Source organism: Calonectris borealis, chromosome 20, assembly GCF_964195595.1.
Source record: "Calonectris borealis chromosome 20, bCalBor7.hap1.2, whole genome shotgun sequence".
NCBI lineage: Eukaryota > Metazoa > Chordata > Aves > Procellariiformes > Procellariidae > Calonectris > Calonectris borealis.
Window position 1 is genome coordinate 5,262,947 of NC_134331.1, and position 17,602 is coordinate 5,280,548.

At 39.5% G+C, this 17,602-nt stretch overlaps 1 protein-coding gene across 1 annotated transcript; it reads right to left on the minus strand.

Annotated features, from left to right (window-relative positions):
- Positions 1–17,043, minus strand: DGKE (diacylglycerol kinase epsilon). The gene is made up of 11 exons (XM_075169598.1): positions 16,209–17,043; positions 14,358–14,517; positions 13,725–13,844; positions 12,680–12,823; positions 10,581–10,738; positions 10,228–10,279; positions 9,965–10,078; positions 9,413–9,484; positions 8,777–8,904; positions 7,733–7,844; positions 1–7,409 (listed from the first exon to the last, which is right to left on the minus strand). The coding sequence occupies exons 1-11, from the start codon at positions 16,664–16,666 to the stop codon at positions 7,218–7,220; spliced, it is 1,710 nt and encodes a 569-aa protein (XP_075025699.1). The 5' UTR covers positions 16,667–17,043; the 3' UTR covers positions 1–7,217.
- Between the last annotated feature and the right edge of the window lie 559 nt (positions 17,044–17,602).

The window sequence follows — 17,602 nt, forward strand, 5'->3', positions numbered from 1 at the left end:
TTAAATACTTTAATCCACACACTTTAATCTACAGAGAAATACAGTACAAATAACAAGACAACAAAAAGATGCATTAGGAAATTCAGTAACAGAGTCAGTGCTGTGAAAAATCTGTATTTACAAACTTGTCTGAAGAATATGGAGCAGATGTTTCTCAAAAGAGCCTTCCGGGAGCTTAGGTCACAAGAGAGAGGCCATGATACAACTGACTGAAGACAGAAGTTAATTCTTCGGTTTCACTTGTGTTACTGCGGAGTACCACCGCAGAACCGGGTGAATTTGCAGCTTCTTACAGACAGAACCTGGCCCCAGTGCGCAAATAATACACATCACCCACATATAATGATTGAGCAAACGTCACAATTACAGGGGCAATGGTATTATCACCCGCTTCAGAAATATTGGATGAAGCCAATGAGGGTGCAAACAAAACAGGGACTTTTATGGGATGTTCCACAATCACACTTCCTGGGCCTATGCAGCAAATAAAGAACAGCTTTTTATGATTAAGAGTTTTATAGTAATACCTCCTTATCCTCTCATTTCAGGCTGCCTTCTTTTCAAAAACAAAGGAAAAACAAGTTGGGATTTGAAAGCGTCACTGGATGTCAAGAAAGAATTAACAAATTTTGACTTTAAACATTTATATTACGTTGGCGGGTTATTTCTTTGCAAGTAAGATCTCGTATACTTCGCAGCTGTGAGCATTCAGGTTTGCTCTGAGTTTTTGTTTTCTGAGAAGAGAGGCGGGAACAGTGTAGACTGTTTTTGCTTATGTTTGGGCACTAAATAAAACGTATCTCAAACTGCACCATAAAGAAACAACTGTTCTGTCAAGAGTACACTGATCACTCCTCCCTTACTGTTCTGTGGGAAAACAAAAAAACCCTGAATCCCAAATGTCACCTGTCTTGGTTGAAAAAAACTAAGATGTTATAAATTCTACGTTTTGATCTATTACTTGCATTTTAAACTCATCTTTTTTATCTATTTAGTGCAACTTCAGAATATATGCATAAACACATTCAATACAAATCCCAAGTCACAGCATCACAGTATTTCCAAGCTAAAGAATAACTTTTTTTTTTTTAAAACTGTTAACATGCTGGTATTTTCTTGTAAGTAGTCATTACTAATTTAAAGTTACAGCTCTTAAAAGTAACATTTTTACAGTATTCTGACCACTAATTACTAAATAGAAATAACTACCATACTACCATATTGAAGTTACAAGCTACAAAAATAAAAATCCATTCTGTTTAACTATAAAAATCCTAGAAAGAGAAGACGGCTGGAGGTACTCTAAGAATTACAACAGTTGGTAGCAGACAAAATGGCTTTTGAGGGATGTAAACTCTGAAGGTACAGACCGCAATAAACTCACAATGTGAGTTCCCACTTACTCTTAAAATTATTTTTATGCTGAAATCTATAAACAAGTTGAAATGAAACAATGCAACAAATGAATTACCTACAGCAATAAGAGTATATAGCATAGTAAACAGGGCCTTTGTATACTTTGTATTAACAAGAAACAAAGTAAAATTTGGAATACATTCATACTTTTGAACAGTTCAGGGCCAGATCCTCAGCTAATGTAAATCAGTATAACACCACTAGGTTTAGTCAAGGCATGTGGCTTTACTCCAGTGAGAAGTCTCTCCCTGAGATGCCTAAAACCTGAACTGGGTATTCAACACTCTCAGTGAGACAAAGAATTTTTGGTCATGCCGTGCTTTTACAACTGTGGCCTAAAGGAAGTTGAAATACAGAATGTGTAAATCGCTAAATGAACAAGTGATCTCTGTTGTCTCATTCCTGTGGTAAGGAAGCAGCTATCATTTCTCAGAAAAAAAGTCAGAGCATTTTTAAATAAGTGGTTCACATTCAACAGGATCAGTTACACTACCAGTATTTTAAAATCTGAAGATATCCTAGTTTACTCCTAACTGAAGGGTCAAATCTTTTTTCTTTTCCAAAAGGAAGAAAACTGCTAGTAGTCGGTATGAAATACAGAACAAAAAAGGATTTTCAGTTAGAACACATGCAAAGATTCCTAAGTGTCCTACTCTTACCCATAGATTAACTAACCAGGATACAGTGGTGCTCTACCAAAAAGCATTTGTTGCCAAGTAAAAAAGAGTAAGTACTGTAACATTGATACCATTACGCTGTTCTCAGCTACGGTACAGTGCTTTAAGTTTTTTTTTAACCAGTGAGATACAGTAACACGCACTATAAAAGCTGTGAGCTTCAGTGCAACATAATGCAGAACCAGAAGGAACTGGCCAAACTGAAACCAGAACCTTTAACTATCAGTTCTCAGAACCTGTGGAGAATGGGGAGGTTCCTCCCCAGCAGCAAAGAGCAAAAATTGTACTTTCAAAACAGGTCAGAGGGACTGGCAACCTTTGGAGTCCTTTCTAATATCTTCCAGGTGTGGTGATGGTGACTGAAAAAGCCAAAGAGGTCAGCTAATGCGCTAAGAATAAACGGTGTGAAGCCATTCCAATTTCCTTTTCTGACAAGCTAGCTGGCTTGAAGGATAAAGCGGACAGAAGAGAAGCTCACTATCCTGATTTCAGCAGAGCTTTTGATACTGTCCCAAATGACATTTTTAGCTGAAAGTGAGCCAGTATAAAATGAGTAATTAAATGACTGAGGGAAAGAAATACTTACTGAGTAGCTGTAAACACTAGCAAGACAAAATGTACAGGGGAACAAGTTCTCAATCTGAATCAGCTGAAGTTATACGGAAGAAACTTTTAACTTACTCTTGCTATGAGCATTGCCTCAATAAGATGATTTTCTCCAAGTGTGTTCAAACATGGTAGCATTTTCTTTTGCAACCAGGAGAAACTCAAGTTTGTTTTCTGAGAGCAAGTACTTAAAGTTTCTAACTAAAGTAAACGGTGTTTCAAGTTATTTAGTGCCTAAGAAAAGCAAGACCTGGAAAAAAAACTCCTATGAAGGGGCAACATCAGAAGTGAACATATAGATTATCAAATGCATGAATTATGCTACACAGTCTTTACATTATGAACATGAAATGCAATTCATAACAGCGCTTGCTGAGAAAAATGTTCAAATTTGAACACAGTTCAAATTAATTTGAAACAGAAACATCGCCATTGCAGTAGAACGAAAACACAAGACTATGTTCTTTAATAACTGCAATAATTCCAAAGTGCTGTTAAAAGTAGGCTCTAAATATTACCCTAAGCTGCTTTAACCACCAGGAACAATAGACATACTTAGAAAAAAGTATGTGAATTCCATTCACCTCAGCTGTTTTAGAACACGAAGAATGCAAGTTTGGCCTTCAGACACCTTTTTAAAAAGTCCAGACATGAAGAAAGATCCAAAATACAGGTGGCATTTAAAACAGGTTTAACCCTGCTATGAATTGCTGAAGTGAAAACACAAAGTAAAACAAAGCCTATGACAAGAAGTTCTATGCACATGAAAACACGCATACAGACTCTCTCCGTGTGTGTGTAAACAAGCGAGGTTCGAGCAAGGCAGGAAGCCGACTCACAGAAAGGCCCTCCTTACAAGTTTAAGGTTTTTGTATTACATGTCACAGGATTGAGAACCTACAGTAGAGAAAGTGATCAGAATCCGACCAAACTTCAGTTAAGCTAGTGTCTGCGGCAATAAAACTTAAAAATAAACTTTGTGAATTCACTTTTGAGTGCTTGACAGTTGATGTTATTATTCACCCTGTACATTTTACACAAAGGTATACTGTGTGAAGACTGCCAGCAGAAACTATTCATTATTTGTCTTTTTGAAACATCGCTTTCACTATTTTTCCAACATTAATCATTAACAGGGTAGGGGAAAATTCTTCAGTGCAGGACATGAGATCCAACTGCAGAGTACCCTCTCCTGGAGAGAGAATATACTGCAGCATTTTCAGTTTCCGATCTGTTTTCAGCAGAGCTAGAGAGTAGCTATTCGTACTGGTGCTTTTTATGCACCTACAACGTTAAAAAAGCATGTAACACTTCTACAGTCATAACACACATGACAACATTAAGCAGCTACAGCTATACTACAAATTAGAAAACTTCATTTGTGTTAGCATTAGAATCTGGGAGCCTATTGCTGACATTTACTGTCTGCAGTTGGACTAAAAACAGTTCCATAAAAGTAACTCAAAACAGGCTTTAGTCCAATTTGCAACATACTGGAAAGGAGGATAAATTGAAATCAAAGGACAGCATGTTGGAAACAACAAGACTTCTCAACAGATTCTAGTGCTAACACTGTATGTTTAAAAAGAACTTTTTTTTGTCACGCATATGACAGCTACATATAGTTACAATAGAAGGATGACCCCATGTCTGACTGGGACCTGGACACTTCAACCTTACAGAATTATCTCCATACCATAAATACAATTTTACAAGAGGCTTTCCCATGCTTACAATGGCAACGTTTGCTACCTATCATTTGCTGCCATCACTAACAGTCAATTTGTGAAACACAAACTTCTTCACTTCCACATGCAAGAAGGGGATGATCTGTCCAAAACAAGCAGGACCATTTACCAGTGGTTGTCCCAAACATGCACCCAGCTAGATGCTACTTTCACTTCTAATTCTCCTTTGTTTCTCCAAAAGGAATGATGGATTTACATTTCCCAAAGAGGATTTCACACATTTAGGATGGGACTCCTAGCAAGCCGCAGTAAGTGGGAGGATCTTGCCTGCACAAACATAGTACATCACTGGTACCCACTCAGGCAAAGCACAAGTGGAGAAGCCAGCTCACCTACTGTAAAAAAGGGAGACTTTCAAAGTCTTGGCATCGGCTGTTTTTTTCCCTAGATGTCAGGAGTTCAAAGAGTGAAGTTTTTGAACAGTTCTTAGGTTCTTAGGCTATAAAACAATTTGAATAAACATCTGATCAACTTCAGGTAACTCTTTAAACTGTATCATGAATAGTTCAGATCAAGTACCCAGTGGTGTCATTTCTCTTGAGAAAATACCACCTTTCATAGCACATACCCTGCTTTTCCACACTTGTCATTTGTTTGTAAACAATAGTTACGTAAGAACCATAGCATAGAACTTAACCATTTTTAGGATGCTGATGGCTACAAGTTATTAAAAAAAATTAATAACTTAACTAGTAATAACCTTATTGAAGCTAATACAAATAGAATCTCGTAACGAAAAAAAAAGGGGATAATGGGTTTAACTAGTATACTTTTCGGTATTTTAAACACTTTTTACATAGATTTAACTATTAATTTGTTCTCTATATTTACATACAATAAAATAATTAAGATGAGGTGTATAAGGCTAATGAATATGGAATTTACAAATGGCTTCTGCTTTACAGTTCATTACACTCTAATCACATTTTCAGGCAGCTATAAATTCACTGATAATCAGTAGTATTTAAGATCTAGTACATACACTTTCTACAATGAATACCATCAAGTTAAAAATGTTCTCCAAAGAGGATTACAATTGAAGGTTTTAAAAATACTGACTTCGCCAAGGTTTCAATAAGTTATTTTAAAATATAAATAGTTCATTCACCGTTAATGCAAATGTCATTTTATAGATTGTTGAAAAACAGTTTCATTTTACAAAACCTAGAAACATAGCCTACTTTACCCAATGGTATCACTTTCAGTTAGCATAAAGAAAAAAGGGGAAAAAAAAAAAAAAGATAGATTGTGGGAGTTCTGACAAAAGCAGCAACATTCAAAGTTCAGACAAAGGCTCTCAACTTCTCTTATGATCTTGGCTTATGCATGATACATTCAGCATAAATTCTCTTCCTAATTGGAAGATCACCTTCTGTAACTCAACTGGCCTTAACTGAATTACTTAGTGACAAATTTTAAACTTCAACTCATAGCTCTCACCTGCCCCAGGTTTAAAATACCTAAAACAGAAAAGAAAAAAGGAAGCAGATTTTTACTTTTGTTAACCACGAAGATGTTTTCACCTGAGAAGCTTTTAACCTGAGAAGCTTCAGATATGCTAAACTGTCAGTTTCCATGTACTGTTGTATGTGTTCTTAACCTTTACTACCAGTATAGGCCACCAATCTTTTTCGTGCCCTATATTCATATGGGAAATGAAGTTTCAGGTCCAACAAGATATCTTTGACACCCTAAGAGCCAGTCAGAAAACAAATGCTTCCATGCTTTTTTCCCTACAATCAAATTATACACATGAACGCCAGAACTTGCTAACGTCTGCAAACTTAGCTCTCAACCTCCACACTTAAACAGTTAACAGACTGACTTGCTATCAATCATTTTCAGGTAATTAGGAAGCAAGATCTTTAACAAGCCTTTAAGAAAACCACATTTGCCAATCATCATTATTTCTTTAAAACCCTCTTGTAAACAGCTAAAATAGACAGCTTTGTCCAAGTTTTCCTCCAAAAAGCCTCCTCAAGAACTAGGATGTTGTTATTTATAAACACTAGAATTACTCTCTCACTGAACTGAAGCAGAGTCAGTCACAGGATCATTCAGTGCAAGTCACGGTACAATTATTTTGAAGTCGTATCTTGGGTGCTCGGGAACTCAGGAGTACTCTACCTATGCCTTACAAAACCACCGAAAAACGTCATTCGCTAACAAAACATTTCCAGAAGCCTTTGGTCCAAAAGCATCTTTCTTGCTAACCACCTTCCCGAGAGCTCCCAGATACTCTGCCTATTAGATATGCACTCCACAAGCAGGTGCACCGGAAAGTAATTGTCCTGCTCCCAAGAAGAGATGGCAGCCAGGAGCAGGCTGTTTTCAGAAAATCAGCCTACATCCTATTTGGTCTGGTTTTCTGTTCTGGAACTGTTCTGGGAAAAAAGGCAGATGGAAGCAAGCCAAACTCCCAGCTGTTCCCTTTCCAAGGGTATCAAAACTTTTGCATACTATCCTTTGTATGTGCAGAAGATCCGATTGCACAGCAAGTAAAGGCTGCAGTATTTCTCTGATTCCTGCCATTAGAGTAACTAACTCCTCCAGCTAGAAAGACTGGGCATCACCACTGATCTAAAAGGCAAAACAGTTGTAGCAATTCAGCTGTGAAAGTTTTCATGAATGTGAAAGCATGGCTTTTTCCTCAGCTCCAGTTCATTCACAAGTATAAATCTTACGGCACAAACCTTAATCTAGATTAGGCATTCGCAGTGTTTTTAATGAGCTGAAGTTCATAATTGTATTATGTGAAATTCCACAAAATCTATACGTCTTCATCCGTCTGTTCTCTCACGTGGTCTTGCTCAGACATGCTGGAAGCTTCGTCATCTGTTTGTTCACCCGAGTGATACAACATCAGTGCATGTGTCTTGTGAGTTATGGTAACGGTGCAGGGCCCCTGAGCCCATGGCTCTCCATCCACCTGCATCGGCATCTTTGAACTCTTCAAGATCAGCTAGTATTAAATAGAAAAATTTAATAGCACACAATCCTAGCAGTTCAAAGTAGCTCTGAAGATATCTTTTACAACTACAGTATACTGATGCTGCATCTTTTCAGCCTGGCCAGGGAGAAACTTAGTATATAATTAGTTGCACTCAGAGGCCACCAACCACAGCAACAGGGGGCTGTGAATTATGATATAATTAATTTTTACTGAGCAAGAGAAACACCTGGCTTAACTGCAAGCTGCAACTTCAGATCAGACAGTTGAGTGCTTGAGATTCTATACTGTGTATTAGAAAAATTTGGGGAAACAGGTTCATAAACACCACTTACCCTCACTGTATGTGCCTGCCCTAGGCGAACAGGATTTGCTAGTTTCACCTGAATCTGCGCACAGTGGAAAGAACCGTGAACACCAACAACTTCCAGAAGTCCATCATCATGTCTACAAATTAAGAAAGGAGACTCTCTTTAGTGATGCTCACGAGCTCTAGAATACCCGTCCAAATACTACACAGTCCTTTTATGGCTATTCCTATAGAGAAGACAAATGTTATTCCACAAATATGTGTAAACTACCCATTTGTGCTGGACAACAAATCACACTGAACAGCAAAGGAAGCCATACAAAAATGCAAGTATGGAGCAATACACCCACTGGTACACCCTAGCTAGCTCCTGGAAGTTATGTTTATATGACTTTCCAAGACTCATCGTACACATTTAAGGCCCACAATGGATTTCTCTTCCATAAATTTGTACAATTTTCTGTCTTTTCACTCAGTTATTAATCTACGGGAACATCTTTTAATGGTTTAATTTTTTAGATTTTGGTAAAGGACCTTGCCCAAATATTTTTTAGAAATCCAGGATCATAAGCCTTGCAACAGAACTATGAAGTATATTTATACACTTGGCTTCTGAAGAAGGAAGTCACAAGAGGGAATAACTAATGTACCCACCTATTCTCCTCTTTAGTATTGCTCCAGCCAACTTACTCAAGCATGGGAGTCAAATTTTTGGCTTGCTTTGTTTTTACTTTATATTTTAACCTCTATTAAGACATGTTCTTTCATATTTTGAAATGGACTTATCTTCTACTTTCTGAAGGCTACCTTCATTTTTAATAGCCTCTTCAACACCGTTGCTTAATCAAGCCAGACATTTTGAAAAGGTCTTCAAAAACAAAACTTGATGTGTGGACTTAGTCCACGTCTCTAACATGAGGAAAATAAAAAATCCGAGATAGCCTACTGTCACAAGGAATCCTTCTGACTTTCAGACAAGGCTGGCTATATAAGCACAGCTTACTGGAGGCAATTGCTTACACTACAAGAACTGCTAAAAGGAAAAAATAGAAAAAGATGCACTGGGTACCTCGCCAAGGGATAAGGTTCATCACCCATTCCTTCCCAGAGCCTACAGCCACCTCCCCAATATCCAATATTCAGGACAATGATGCCTTCCAAATTGGGCAACTCGATTCTCTCACCATCCAACTCTAGCTTTAAAAGACAAACAGAAGTTAATTACTGTGGATCAAATTCAGTACTTCAATACAAGCTAGTTACTCTCTTTATGCATTCAATAGGCTTCCACTTGAAGAAAAACTGGCCCTGTACAAACAGAACATGTTTTCTTTTCATACTTTAAAAAAATGACTTCTGATTTCACAAGATATCCTAAGATGTAATAAATTTCTGTTAATAGAGAAAAGAAAAAGGAACTCTCACTTATGTAAGTCTCTGGTGCAAAGGCAAATTTTATCTGAATATCAGTACTTGAACTCATAGAACTGAGTCGAGGCCAGAAAAAAATTCAGGAATTTTCAGTAAGCTCAAAGACATGAATTCCATGAAGTAAGTTGCAGATAGCAAAAGGAACATCAAAAATACTCCAAGTCCAGAGCCATCCTACAAATATCATACAGATGTAAACTGCAAAACTTTTCCCCTTTTCTTTCTCAAGGTAAGTTTTTACTTGTCCAGAGAATAAGCAAGTTAAAAAACTTACCTCAACTTTTTTGTTAAGATCTTTACATTCTTGTACTAAGCAGTCTTTGGTTCCATAAAAAAAATAAACAGCCTATTAAAAAACCCAGGGACAACAGAAAACACTGTTAGAAAAAGACAATACATATGAAGACTATTTGAAATATTCATGTATAGTTACTGTTCTGCAATCCTTATCTAAAATTCATATGTAACGTATTTGCACATCCTTCAACTAAGCTTTCTTCATGACATAAGCTACAACTTGCATAAGAAACTTGCTTTCCACTTTAAAAGGAAATAGGCAAAGTCCTTAAGCCATTAAGTTTCAAACCAAATGAGACATTCTAAACAAAAATTGAACAAACAGCATATTCTGTAAGCAAGCGAGCAAGAACACTTGTGAGTGGGCTGGAAACACGTTTTACCCATGGAATCCCCTCCCCAAGAAAAATGAGTTCAAACTCTTAAAATGGCATGAAAGGAAGTAGGGGAGTAAAGCAATGTAAAGCAAAAAATAGCCTGAAGTCAAGTCAACAACTACAACGAGAAAATGTCACTTTACCAAACACACCTTATTAATAATTCTGCTGGAAAACAGAGAGGGAGTCTTCTCACGATGAGCATGAAAATTTAAAGCCATGAGAGCATCAGGTCCTATAGAAAAGTAGTTGTTCATTGTGAATACCTGTAAGACAGGACTTCTAGTTATGGTCTTATTAAATATCATTATTAGGATTTAAAAGTCACAGTGTTTAATGGGAAGCAGGTAACCAGAAAAGTAAGCATAAACATATAGTATTCCATAGAATCCATATTTATACTTGCAAACCATACCTTTGGTTTCCTTAAGTTGTAGTATCCTTTGTTTGTTACTTGTACCTTCCATCTGAAAAACAACAGCCATTACTTAGACTCATGACAGGCAGACTGTTCTCACTTAGTATCAAAACTGTAGTTAGGAATCCTGTATCTATACTGGGATCAAGTCAAAAGATTTAAATTCAGTTAAACTACAAAAGAGTTAAGCCTTGTAGAACAATTAAAGAAAGACTAATTTTGGACCTCAGTTATTTTGCAGTTCCCTCCAGCAGTACTTGTGTTTCTTTACACATACTGCTGCACCTGGATATCAGTAGAGCTATAGGAGTATTCGGTTCTATAGAATTTATCTTTTCACTGTTACTTACCTGTCTAGTTTGATTCCGTCTGCCTCCATGACATTTTGTAAAATTTGTTCTACAGGGACTTCTCCAGCGTAACCTGCACCCCAGCCCAGTGTATTGGACAGGTCATTACCTGTTCCCAGAGGTAAAATTGCAACTTGTGGAATATAACGTTCTTGCCCCTACGATACAGAAACACTGCATATTAGCTCCTTCTTTAGCACTCATTTTCTCCCTTTTATCCCCAAATGTTCAGGTTAGATAAATATCATTAATCTTCATAGCAGCTGGTTACATACTGCAGAGCAATAGAGCTGGCAGCATTAGTACAGAGATAGCACATTTAAGTACTTATCGTAGGGATAATGCAAAGGAAGGAAATGTTAAATCATTGTGAGAAGAAAAGAGAAAATACAAGCACAATATGGAAACAATGCATTATTAATACTGAACAGGGTATTCCTTGAAAAGAATGATGCTTTGGATCTAGAAGCGGAAGCCCGAATGTCTCATCTGATTTCCTGATTATATGCTGCTGACTTGCTGCAGCCATGGGTAAGTGAACTAACACTATTACTGCACTTACCTCTGGGAAGTGACATGAACACTAAGAGAGACCTAACACACAAGGCTCTGAACCGTAAGAAGACACCAAAATGCTCTTACAAGACCGAAGTAAGGTTAGGTCTCAAACAACAGAAGCACATAATACTAGAGTATTCAACCACGGACAGCAATTCACATACTCAAAGAAGGAAGGGCAGTACCTAAGTTTCAGAGGTGCCACATACACAGGCAGATCCAACTGCCATCAACAGATGGAGCAGATGATAATCACCTCTGCAGACCACAGAGTAACTGACAGAAGCAGACATTCAAAATGGCCACCTTAGCAAAGGTCTTTGCTCTCTTTACCGCAGAAGGGTGAACAGTTATTTCAGATGTATTATGGCCTTTGAAATTCAGCTGTGAAAAGTACTTGCAGTAACTGGCATTACGGTTATTATTTTTTCAAGAAGAGGTATCAGCCAGGTAATCTGTATTTGAGAGTCAAGATAAATGAAGGGAGCAAATAACCTACTGCTGATAATAAGAAGGTTTTGCTGATAATCTCAACACTATTTATGTAACTCCAATGACTCAATTTGAATACTTGGAAACAAAAAAGAACCCAGATTTCAACTATATTGGCTCTGAGGGACAATATATCAAGCATCCAAGACCAAGTAACCATATACTCATATTCATTAACCTTTATAGTTACACTTTGTTGCCTTTCTACTTAATCAGTAATAAAAATTCTCAAAGAAGCTCAGTTTGACTATGCATGAAGTTGTAATAATGGCCTTCAACTACAACATTTCATGTATTAACAAGAAAGCCGCAGGGGGGGGAAAAAAAAAGATATTGATATAAGAAGAGTAACTTTCTTCCTTTTATCACAAGAGAAAAAGTTTATTAGGTACAGCACTAAAGCCCTAGTAATTATTCTTCATTCTTAATTTTCTCAGGAGTTCTTGGTAGTATCTTGTAAATCGGAGTATCTTCCATTTCAAATCAACAGTAAATACACAGCTTATTTTTTCCTTCTCTATTTGCTGTTAACAGGTGAGGCTGCAGACTGATAGTTTCGTTAGAATATGTGATAAGGAGCAGAAGCAAATTACTGCACTCATTCATGCCCTGGCAATATAACCAGTACAGCCAGAAAAATTATGATGTTATTATACAAGATTGAGCGTGCTGGGAGAAATAAGCAGTCAGAGCACATTAGCCACTATTAGTGATGCCATTTACAACAAAATAAATCTGTTTAGACAAAGAAGAAAGAACAATGCATAAAATATTCTGCAGCTTGTTCTTTTCTTGTTCTACAGAAAAGAATGACTTTAAATATCATTTAAAATCTAAAGCTTTCATATTTTTCCTGAACTACAGGGACTCATAACAAGATGCATTCCCCCCCGGCTCCCCAATACGAATAAGCAATTCTGCAAATATTTCTCTGTAGGCTTATTCAGGAAGATGAAAACAATAAATGCAGGTAAGAGATTAGGTGTAGCGCTTTAGCAGCTCCCGAACTCATTTCACCATGAGACATCTTTTAATTTAAAACACAATACCTTTATCTTCATTTCATCAATTGCATCCAGGACCCAGCCTACTGTGCCATCCCCGCCACAGACGAGAACCCTGACAGCGTTGCAAGGCAGCAAGGTACAAAGTTGGAGTGCTTTAGCAGGTGCAATTTTGCTTAGATCAAAAACCTAGAAGAAAGGAAAATAAGGAGTTCTGTAAGTTCACAGAACGGACTCAGGATTTGCCTCACAGACAAACAACTTCATTCTAATGCAAAACAATATTTACAATATGACATTAGCAAATGAGCTGTCTTGACTTTTATGAGCAGGATTTGGTTTCCCAAATTCACAACAGAGCTCCAGCTGCTTCACAAAGAATAAATGCCATTGATAAACCAAGCTGACAGAGTCCTAAGAAAAGTCTGTACCTAGACGCATTATGATGAATTCTGTGAAAAGAAAAGACTTCAGATAAAAGTTATTTTTTAATACCCAGCATACAAAGAAGTTTACTCTTTAAAGCCTTATTGGGATGCATTTAAAATAAACACATAGAATACAGCCTAATAGAAATCACCAAGGCTGGGTTTTGAACTTTAAAGGAAGAGTATTAAGGTGCAGCCAGGAAATCCAAGGAACAACTGCCTTACGTCAACATCCTGCACCATCCCAGTGGATTTTAAGGGGAAAGTGACAACACAAAGCAGCAACTGTGAACACGGGCGTTTTCACAAGTGAAGTGAGAATTTAAACAAATACGGGTTTCAAAATAAGATCTAAATATTTCATTTTCTAAAAATTGTACACTGCTTCAAGAGCCAGATACTTACCATTAACAGACTTACTGCATGAATTACTATAAAGAGAAAACTGGACCAGTATTAGAATCATAACAAACTTGGGGATGGGAGGAGCCTCTGCACTTTTGGTCTCTCTCTATAAAGCTATTCTTTCTAAAAGAAAAAACTGCATTAATTTGTTTTCTTTACTGATCTTCCACAAGATCCTACTGACATTGTGTAAGCAAAGTGATGTTTATTCTAGTTTAAACTTTTATTTCATTATAGTGGCTTTTCACTGTAAATACCTGAACGGGGTTCAGCAGAATTTTAAATTCTCCTAGTAAGGTTTCACCCATGTTGTTTCCACTACGAGTATTAGCCAGTATGATTACTGGCATCCAGTGTTTTCTGCAGTAAGGTACTACCTGCAAAAAGGTAACAGTAAGTCAGTCACACAAATACTGCACATCTGAAAATGTTTAAAGCCTTGCTCCAAAACCTGTCTGTTGTCAGTGCTGAAATGAGGAAGTTACCAATTACTCTGAAGTACTCAAAATAGAAATAAATACTTCTGACACACCAAGGTTGAAGATTTCTGTTCTACTGTGCCTAGGACAACAAATACTACAATGTTATGAACACAGTAGTAGAAAAATCACAAAACATTCAAGGAAGTAAGGTACCCAAATCTCAGTGTTGTTTTGGAATAACAAGATCCAAATGTCTGCTCATGCTGTCTCCTTCAACTACCATATTAATAAAAAGACAAACACCTCTGAATTACACTACAAGTACTTCATATATATTGAAACATTTACCTGATAGTTATTAACTTGACAGTGTACTGACTTCAAGTTTTAATGTGTGGGTTTTGGTTTGTTTGTTTTTTTTTTTCCCTTTTAAATATATTATAAAACCAAGAAGTAGTAGACAATTACCTTTTCATAATTAGTTCTTTTGTCTTTACGCATCTGGTTGATTGTAGACAAATAGTATGGTGGAATAATTAAGTCTCTGAATTCTCCTAATGTACACTCCTCAGTCTTTAAACAATCCATCATGCATTCATCATGTACAGTGTACTGACACCACACACATCTGGAAAAAAGATCAAAAAACATGAAAAAAATCCTCAAACAACAGGCACATTGATTTTGCTCATTTATATTAGATAGACTAACTTTCTGAAAAGTACTTATGTTTACAGGCAGCATTGTAAGTAATAGTTTAAGCATGTTGCAGAGAAAACCATGCATTCCCTGGAAGTTTACATGACTATGTATTGGCTACAGAAAATTACATAACTGGGTCACGTGCTTGCAAGTCTAGAAAAGTATTTGAATTCTGTGGAAAAAAAAACCCACCAGTTTTAAATTAATTCCATTCTTTTTAATTCCAAAAACCGGTGCTATAAATATTGTCTTGCATTGTCTGCAATATAAACAGTTACACTGAAAGCTTGTATGAGAAACTGAACTCCTATCCATCCTTAAAGAGCACGGATAAAACAATAGAGTTCTACTATTACTAGAGTAATAAAGCATTACGAATAATATTAACCAATAAATTTCTTAAGATTTATAATACCCCTTTAAGTCTGAAACCTAAAAGGTTACACAGTACTGTACAAGGCTGATGGGATTTTGTTATGCAAAACTGTTCACCTTTTTGACCTATTCTAAAAGCTGTCCTGGAAAACGGACCAGAACAAGAGGAAATACTGCAACATCCACTGCCAGCCTCTGCAGAATGTTAATCCTCGTTTGCTACATCCAAAGCCTTGGTTTAAGCAGCTGTGAAAGCTATTTTTGGAGTCCTTCTGAATAATCTAGCGCACAACTAGAGTAGCAATGATACTTGCCCTGTACTGCGACTTTCTTCTTTTCCTCTTCTTCCTTCCCCCTTTGCCTCCAAAATTCTCTCCTTCCCTCCTCTCCTACGCCCACTCTCTCTCAAGATTTTGTTTCTGAAAGTATGCTCATTTACACTGTAATTCTTACTTACCAAGCAATTTGACAGTATCACACAGAAGCAAAGCAAAAGCTGGCAGAATGTGTGCTGGGAAGATGACATCCTTTGAGAAGGCTAAAGTAACACTGACACTGTACCCTGGACCACTAGCACTATATTTTGGCATAACATGCCACTACGTGTCGTGCTGACAACTTTGCAAGCAGCCTTACTGATGACAGTGCAAGTCCATTCAATGGTTGCTTGAAATTTTTTAACACTCTCACCACAAACTTTAACAATAGATTATATTACAGTAGCTTTTAAAACTTCCCATTAGCTTTTTTTGAGTATCCTTAAAAATGAACTTAAAACAGCTATAGGATGGTTGGTTGTTCTAGTTACACTAAGCAGATTTTGCAGAGATGCATATACGTTTTGGTGCTCTGAATTGTGAGCTCTGCCACCCAAATTGCTCAGGCTATCCACTGTACAAATGACAAGCGCATTAGAACCTTCTTAAGGTCATCCCCTAAAATATAAATTCTCTTGGACACAGAGAACCTTTTATATGTAATTATACAGTACCTAGCACATCACGCTAGAGTAATGCAATTAAGAGAACAAGCGGCCATGAGATGCAATGCCATACTCTTAATCTATGACTCAAATTACCCACAACCATCCATTTTAATTTCAGGGTCTTTGAAGTTGTTTTTTTAACAGAGTTTCGTATTTGACTACTGCAGGATCTCCTTCGGGGTAATGTGTTCCAACAACCCTGCAGAAAAATAAAATACTGATATAGCATCGTACTTTCTCAAATTCCCTTGCAGTACCTGTAGTCGCAGAGCTTGGGCTGTGTGCCGCACTGTTGTCTGCAGATCATACAGCAGCTGCAGAGTGGGACATTGCCTCTGATCCAGTGGTGTGGCATAGAGCTGCGGGCTCCACCATTGCCCCTCATCATAATCTCCTTGCAGAGAAAAAGCTGGTCAGCCTTCTTGAGGCACCCTTCGCTGACACGCAGCCCGCAGCAGTTGCAGAAAGCTCCCTGAAGGATGTGCTGAGCACACACGCAGCAGTAGGAGGGCTGGCCGAAGAGGTCCGTGTAGTGCCAGTCATGCTTGCTCTTGCGAAAGATGTCTCGTATTAACACCTGCCGCCGGGACCGCTGGAAGCTGCACCACAAGGTGATCAGCACCGGCAGGATCACAGAGCACAGAGTCCAAAACACCAAACTCCAGTCTGCGACGACCGAGGAGGAAGTGCCGCCGCTGCTCTCCGTCCCTTCCATTCCTCAGCAGCTCAGCCTCACCAGCCTAACCCCTCACACCGGTCGGGCGGACAGCAGGGCGACCCCGGGAACGGCCCCCTGCTTCAAGGAGCCAACGCGCAGCTTCAGGAAACATCTTTTAATCCCTTATTAGGGCTAAGCACCTATTTGCCCCCACATCTGACCTACCCGCCAACAGAAGCATTTCAGTGGTGGCCAGGTGCGAGGGGCTCCTCCGCTGCCTGCCCGGGCCTAGCGCAAGGCCGGCCGGCGCCCGCCCTCCTCCGGGCCCGGCCCTTCTCTCACCCGCTCCCCCCAGGCGCCAAGAGGGAGCCGCCACACGGCTCGGGCCGCCCGCAAATGCCCCACTCCCACTCGGGCCCCTCTGCGGGGGCACCGGCACCGCGCCGAGGCCCCGGCCCCTCACACCACCTCCCCTCAGGCCGCCGCGCCCCGCTCCGCTGAGCGGCCGCCGCCGTCCGCCTGCGCCCCGCGCCCGGTTCCCCCTCCGCAGCGCGGCGGGGGCTCCAGGCGGCGGCTCCCCACGGCCGCTGCCGCCTGCGCTGGGCGGAGGGGCGGCCGCAGCGCGCAGCGCGGGAGGAGGCGAGCGGCGGCCGCCGGGGATGCGCGGGGCGGCGGAAGCGGAAGCGGCGGAGGGCGGTTGCCAGGAGACGGGCGCCGCCCGGAAACGGGCGGGCGGGTTCGTCAGCGGTTTATCACGAGCCCGGGTTTATCGCCAACGGCTGCCGGCAGCCGCGACAGAGCGTGGCAGGGCGGCCCGGCTTCGGCTCCGGCGGGAGCAGGGCGGGAGCTCGCTGGGCACTGGGCGGCAAACCCAAGGCGAGGGGCCTCGGTGGAGGAGGCGGCTGCTGAGCTGGCTTCGGGCTAAATTATCGTGCTATTTGTTCCCTTATTACCCCAGCCGTAAATGCTTTTCCCCCCATAAGTTGTTTCTGT

Bases quoted from the DNA above. Each gene is read 5' to 3' on its own strand.
- DGKE (XM_075169598.1), bottom strand. From the start codon at position 16,666: ATGGAAGGGACGGAGAGCAGCGGCGGCACTTCCTCCTCGGTCGTCGCA. The intron at 10,079-10,227 runs GTATGGTTTGCA...CCTGTCTTACAG, and splicing joins ACAACTTAAGGAAACCAAAG to GTATTCACAATGAACAACTA. The intron at 7,845-8,776 runs GTACCCAGTGCA...CTTAATTTGTAG, and splicing joins GAACCTTATCCCTTGGCGAG to ACATGATGATGGACTTCTGG.